The sequence below is a fragment of the Orbicella faveolata genome, unplaced genomic scaffold (assembly GCF_042242905.1).
Source record: "Orbicella faveolata isolate gen_17 unplaced genomic scaffold, um_ofav_v1 contig_12, whole genome shotgun sequence".
In the NCBI taxonomy this organism is placed as follows: domain Eukaryota; kingdom Metazoa; phylum Cnidaria; class Anthozoa; order Scleractinia; family Merulinidae; genus Orbicella; species Orbicella faveolata.
Window position 1 is genome coordinate 22,686,049 of NW_028301539.1, and position 7,424 is coordinate 22,693,472.

The 7,424-nt window shown below is 36.2% G+C and overlaps 1 protein-coding gene across 1 annotated transcript; it reads right to left on the reverse strand.

The window, feature by feature from the left end:
• Positions 1 to 610: 610 nt before the first annotated feature.
• Positions 611 to 7,224, reverse strand: LOC110043903 (peptidyl-prolyl cis-trans isomerase H-like). Its single transcript, XM_020749415.2, has 10 exons — positions 7,103 to 7,224; positions 6,949 to 7,013; positions 6,495 to 6,518; positions 5,759 to 5,803; positions 5,392 to 5,434; positions 4,529 to 4,624; positions 3,413 to 3,445; positions 2,219 to 2,273; positions 1,452 to 1,492; positions 611 to 1,285 (listed from the first exon to the last, which is right to left on the reverse strand). Exons 1-10 carry the CDS (start codon positions 7,181 to 7,183, stop codon positions 1,217 to 1,219), a joined length of 552 nt encoding a protein of 183 aa, XP_020605074.2. The 5' UTR covers positions 7,184 to 7,224; the 3' UTR covers positions 611 to 1,216.
• Positions 7,225 to 7,424: the final 200 nt, after the last annotated feature.

A 7,424-nucleotide genomic window follows, 5' to 3' on the forward strand; every position in this document is an offset into this window, starting at 1 on the left:
TATACTGCTCAGTTCATTGGAAACAATAAGTGATTTCAAAACACTCGGACAGAAAAAAAGGAGTCTATCCATTGGGGTTTTATGTATAGGTATGTTATTGTACATAAAAGTTTTTACACCTGGCCAAAAAAAGCGAAGGTTGTGCCAGCCAGCCGTCGTCAAGAATGAAAAACAAACAAAAAAGGCAAAAACATTGCATTACAGAACACTACGGAAGCCCGGGGGTAACTCCCATATAAAAACCCGGCGTACCTTTCAGGCGCTAAAAAAAGCGGGTTTGGCAACCTTTCAGGGTGGTCAGTCTCTAAATGCACGGTCCACAGAGGGTGCTTTTCAGGTACGTCCTTTTAGGGCATTGGGCCGAAAAAAAAAATCACGAGAGAAAATGTGTTATTTTAGAACTGGTACCTCTTGGAGGCGAAAAGATTTCAAGCCACGCCCACAAAGCAAGAAAGATCTTCGTACCTCTAAGGGATTCTTTTCAAAATTTCTGACGAGCACCCTCGTCCTTTTTATAAGGGAGTCCCCCTCTCGGGTACAGGGGTGTCAAGTCCGAACCTCCGAGAATTGCTGGGGGAGAAATGTGCTAAACCTTTCCATACAACACGTGTTACAGAGCAATAGACAAGCTGTTTTTAATCAAAGAATACGTAGGAAGAGCTATAATAGCAGAAAGGACTTCTTAACTTTTCGCTAGTCTTTGAGTTCATTATGGCAAGCTTTGTTTTCGGCCTATAATTCATATTGCATGGTGTGAGGTCTACTCCCTCTCGGTGACACGATGACTCGAGTATACGCGCCGCAAAACATTTGAAACATTAAGCCTGCATTTTTACAAAGATTATATTAAAATTACTTGTGCCAGCAGCAATACCAGTGCGATGTTTACCACAAACAGAAACGAATTTTAAAGTCTTCGATAAGCTGTCTTCCATTCCAGAGATACAACCATGTACACATGCTTGACACGTCGTATACAATTTATCCTAGGTTTGTAACAAAGCGCACTAAGTTGTCAAGTTAACATAAAAACGAGAGTGGACTGTTCATTCCATTTGAAAGACAAGGAATTGCACTAAGGTGGTACATCAAAAACAATGTTAGCTGCACAACTCATCTTTTCCAGTGCCTCTCATTTTTTTGTTGCTATGATCTGGTGGCACGTCACGTCATGACCGTGATAACATGCACGTTAAGAATACAGCTACACGTAGTTCTACATCTCTCCACATTGTGATATAACCACTGGTAACGTTGGCCTGTTGTTCGGTCCCACGGGAACATTCTACAAAGCAAAAGAAAGGAAGAACAATATTCTGTAGGAGTTTGCAAGAAACAACAGCAACAACAACATCCACATCAATATCCAGTCAAATTACGAAACAATACAAAAAATGGCAGTTGTACAGTTGTATTTATAACTATTATTTAATTAACTAAGGCACCTTTACCTCGATTTTTCTCATGACTAGAAGACCATCGACAACTTTACCTGCAATGATCACAAAAGGAGTTGAAGATTAACTTAACGTTAAAAAAAGTAATGGTAAAAAAATGACACTTGTCAGTGAAATCATGCACATTGTACGAGAAGTGAAAAGGGGGTAAGGGGCTGCAAATTTCATACTGCTTAGTAAGCTACCAAATAATAGCTGTAACAATACCAGTGTGTTACTTATTGAAAGCCAACATCTATATACGTGTATCCTCTCATCGCCGTGGTCAAAGTTACATTATCGTGAAATAATTACTTCAGACACCAGAGGGCAAGAGCTTTTAAGTGTCCATTTAGGCTTGATTTCCGCCGCTCTCTCGGGTCCTCCCCGAGGGCTCAAATTTTCCCGAAAAAGCGGCTGGGAATCAAGCCCAAGTGTCCATATTATGGAGGAGTCCATACTACAGAGGTAAAAAGATTACATGAATTCCAGTTTCTCCACTGCAAGGTAAACTAAGTCTTTCTAACAAATAGAGGTGTCTAGGTGTCAGTTCTATAGACTGAGGTAAGAATACATTAATGAGAGTTCTGGGTTGTGGGACAAAACAAACTGTATGTAATATAAGTTATAAAGACATCCAAATTACTGGTCCGTAAAGTGAGGTTTCACTGTACAAGGTAAGGAAAATCATAATTTACATGTACAGAAAAGAAGAAATGACATATAGTCTTGTACAGATACCAAGTTCATATTGCTTTTCAAAAAACCTCTGAAAGACTTACCAAACACAACATGCTTTCCATCTAAAAAATCACACTTTGCACAAGTTATGAAAAACTGCAAGTTTGAAATACAATATGAAACAAATGATCATCTGGTTACATGAGCACTCGTTACAAGGAATTCTAAGGGATCCAAATGTGTAATGGAAAATTAAACAAAAAATTATATGCATGCACGTAAATTAAACTCCTGCTGTAATTGACCATCAGATGACTGAATCAATGAATAATACTGGTGAGCGTGTTACTACAGTGCAAACACACAACTTGTACATTTGAATGATACAAAAGAACTAACTTAAGAGAATCAAACACATGTATAAATCATGAACTTAGTGCCAGATCTTTGCATGAGTGGTAGCACGGTTAAAATTGACTTTGTCATGATTACTGATTAATTTATCAATTCACAGGGAGCATCCTGCTATCACAGCACCTTGGCTTGTACATTTGTATCATTTGTATGTATATGTGTGTACTGTTCAGTTCATCCAGAATAGACCATATCCTTTTTTAGTATTCTCAGTGCAGGGGAATATCATTACAGACAGACAAATTTGCATTAACTCCCTGCATTAGCTTCACTTGCAAGCTACTAGCTAGTTCCAGTCCAATACAGGGAATATAAATAAATAATAAATTAATTAATTAATTAATTAATTAACTTTGTTTAATGAGGGTAACACACAACAGTCTTATGACTGACAAACCCATGGCCCTCGAATTCCCGATCGAATTGGAATTTAGAAATGTTGATTTTTGTGGAGGGAGGAAAACCGGAGAAATATGGCCTCTTGGGTATCTTTGAGTTCTGCCAGTCTGCAGAATTTACTAGGCAAATATTTCATGACATTTACAAATACCCTGTCCTGTATAATTTACAATCATGTAAACTATGTACCATACCATAGAATGTGTGCCTAAGAGAGGGGTTTCATAGACGTTTTCAGCATGAGGACAACGGTTTTCACAGGCAGGCAAAAATGTTTGAGCCAGTTGAACTTCTTTAATTATGGGAAAAACTTTCCTCTAGATGGTCAAACCTTCCTCTCAGCCAGTTAATCTGCCCAGTGTCTGGCCCTTAATGAAATCCCTGCTAAGATGTGGAAAAAACTGTGGAATATCTTCGGGACATGATCACATTCTGCCCACAGACAGTTGAGCATTTTATAAAGAACTTTTTTTTAAGTATACCTGACATCCATTTGAGTTTGGGCCACTATTTGCCTAAAACATGATACCAACAACAGAGGTAGATTAATAACAGAAATGAAGAGCAGTCTAAGATACATATATCAAATGTATACTCTGTACAGAGAGTACATAACAACATTCTGAATGTTCATTTTCAATTTCAAAGGCCAAGGCATAAACCAAAGGCATAATTATTATAAAATGCTATCCAATTTTTTACAGTAATATACTTAATATGACATTGGCTATTAAGATCTTTTATTGAAAAACAGCTTCCAGTCGTTCACATGACTTACATGTACATGTATGTAATTTATTATAAGCTTTTATATGTGTTAAAATACAATGAAAACTCAGATAATATATATAAAAAGGGTTAGGGTTAGGGTTAGCCATTTTGCTTTTTGAAAGACAAGTCTATTTTCTATTGATAACATCAGTTGTACAAACTTAAGGTGTTTTTGACTTAATGAAACTTGTCATGAAGTTTGAAAGTGCAATTTGTTCAAGTGCTAAGAATACAATAATTTGGGGGCCAAAGTTTCCTAACTTTAATCAATAGGAATAGTCATGCCTTCAGAATCATAACTTACAATGTGTTGTTCCAAAAATATCCATACCCCTCCCACAGACGGTTTTGTAGCTTGAACTGGCCCCACCCCTCTGGAAATTCCATTTTAGTGTCATACTTTCCTTTAAAAAAATGGGCTTTGGAAACCCCCCTCCCCCTTGGAATTTCCATTAATCTTCCTTGGGGTGGGTACAGATATTTTCTAGAACTACATAATAAATCCAATGTACACATAATGTAGAACATGGTCCATGCACATGAATTAATACATACTTGGTCATCCACATGCTTACATGTAGCTACCAGCTGGTCATCATATCTTCCCAGGAAGTTACATGGACGTACATGTACATGTGTCATGTGACCACCATGCACCACACTTACATGTATATATTGTAAGTGTACAATACAAACTGTAGAGATGGTCAGGAGTAACTAAAAGGAAGCTTGCCTTTCACTCACCCTGACTAATCAGTAAATTGATGTGTAAATTACATGTATACATGTATCACCATTAGCCCCTCTGTGACATACAGCATACCCACCATAGACAGAAGGCCTGGTCCATCATGTTTTTGTTTAAAATTTTCATCTGGGAAGGCCACATCTCCATATATGCTGGCAACTCCTGTACCATCACCCTAAGGCAGCACAAATAATACATGTAAGCAATGTCACATTTGCAAAGAGTCACTCATGCCATTCCATAGTCTCTTGGACAGGAAATTATATGTAGTGTTACAGTTACAAAGTGCTTATCCACTGCTTCTCTGTCTAATTTTTGATTGAAGTGATTTGAAACTCACAGTTAATGCAAATGTTGATCAGCCTGACCTGTATCCAGGCACTCATAATCCTAGGTGCTACTGTTGATGCAAACATTTTTATCCTCTCTACAGCATTTTGACATCTTTTCATGCAGATGTGGTTTACAAAACAAGTACTTGAAGCTGACTGTAATTTAAGTACAATCTATCTGCACTGTGTTTATGATGTGCTGTTGTTTTGTATGTGTTCCTGTTTCTTTGTTAAAATAGAAATACTATATACAATATTACAATACTACAATATTACTGAATACAATATTACTGTTAAGTTACAAAATTTGTAACAAAGTTTATTGAAAAGATAACAACTGCTAGAATCCTTAGATAACAAATTGTAATCTTAATAACAATTATATAACTATTTGTTTACCTCTGTAATGAAACAATACCCTTAGATTCATAATTAAGTTATACAGTATGTAACATGTGGCTAGTTGTTAATACATGTAGTCAAGAGTAAAAGCCTCCTGGTAAGCTACATTCTTAGAAATGTAGTCAAGAAAATATATTCACATGACTGTATATAAAATGTAAACATAAAACTGAACTGATGTGTCCTCCAAACAACTTTTAAAACTTACTTTAACAAAATCCCCTCCTTGGATCATGAAATCTTTTATTACTCTACAAATAAAAAAAGTCAAAAAGAAAGAAAAAAAAGCTGATAAGTATCAAAATTGGTTGTTCTAATATACATGTGCAATGTACAAAGTTAAGGAGCACAATTACAAGCCAGTAGTAAATTTTAACTGGTTCTTGTCACTGTTTAGTAATTTATACTTATTTGTCAACATGTCTAGTGTATTTTGTAAGATCATTTAAAATGTATTAACCATGCAGTTTTTTCCCCTAATATTATGTTAGCATTACATATAATATGACAGTACATCTAAGTGTAAATGTAGACTTCAATCTATAAATCAAACATGGTCAAACATAGTAACTAACCTATGAAAATTAGCCCCCTTGTATCCTTGAGGTATTCCATCTTTTCTAAGGAAGTTTAATAATAACTAAAAGTAAGCTGCAGCTGTTGCAGTTTGGTCAATGCTCAAAAGTTATATTTGTACAATATTACTATACTCACATGATAGTTAAAAGGGGCCTAGCCTGAATAAACTATCACACAAACATGTAGAAATCAAGAGCGAAGTATTGCTTTATGGTATAAATCTGCATGTCCTAGTCATTCAAAACTTTATCTAGATCTTCTTCACAGACACTTTGAAAACATTTAAAGAAGCTGAAGTGCTGCCATTTTGTTAACACATAGCACAGTACTCACTAGGCTACTCATTATCTATTGGATTTAAACTAAATGAAATGCTAAATAAATAAATATTAATCAAGAGGATTGTAAATGCTTACTTATTTTTTTAAAAGATACTCTCCTTCAAAACAGGTGCATGGTGGTATAAATTCTCATGGGGTGACTATTATTTCCTAAGGAGATACATCAAAATTTGAAACTCTAGTCGAAACCTTTCTCTTTCTCCACTTCAAATAGAGTGGAGAAAGTTTAAAAACAGTAGCCACTTTAGTAGGGTTAATAGTCAAATAGTCATATTGTTTGTACAGTTTTGTTTTCAGTTACATCACAACCTTTCCAAGCTACTGTACATGGATGTAGCCTGGTCATGTTTTAACAAAGGACCAACAAAATAAAGCAGCAGTCACAAGTCACCTGTACTCTCCAGTGCAGAGTTGTCTGGATATTAAAAAGGAGAAGAAAAATATCAATTAGAACAAAAAATATTGACATTTCTGAAAATTCATGAAAAAATTCCTTCGTATTGTACAGTTGGCAAAGATTGCTCTACACCCTCCCTCCCCCACCCTGTATGGAGATATGTTTTGTTAACCTCCTTCCAATCTGGTCAGAATAAAAGGGGGTACATTGAAAAGGTTGATGAACAGACAATTTTCCCGAAATCTACTGCAATGCGGAAAATTTTACATCTTTTGAAAAAACTGAGGTCGATGTTCAACCGATCAGACACTTCCACCCCCCACCCCACCCCCCTTTGCCTTCAAATCTCTGACGACCGCCTCAATCAACCCTTTACATTACCGGATTTGTGATCCAACTACGCAGACATCAACTAGGAACCAAACTCAACGAAGGGAGAAATGCTCACCTGATGTTCTCTGCTGTTTTCGGCACAACATCGGAGAATAATTCCATTTTCATTCTCCCTACGTCCTGCACATGTAAAGAAAAAGTGGTACGATGCATAAAGAGGACCTTCAGTTTGACTTTTATCAGATGAAACTAAGAAAACTTGTTTTCACCTGTCCTCCTATGGCTATATCGAAGAATACAATAGGATTTGAAGAGTTCGAGTGACTCGTGGAACTTGAAGCTTCCGCCATCTTTGAAATTCCATTGGACTAGTTCCAGTCCTTCGTAAAGTCACGGCTTTTTGTTTTTTCACCAGTGTAGGGTGCTGTACTTGTAAAAATAACTTTCTTGTTTGGTCGGCTAATAATATTTTCTACATTGAAAACTGCTAATTTGTAACAATTTTTTGTAAAAAATTGACAAAAATATTAACATTATTCTGCAATGTGGGCGAGACAAAAGATATGTGTAAAAAGAGGAGAAAGTCGTGTA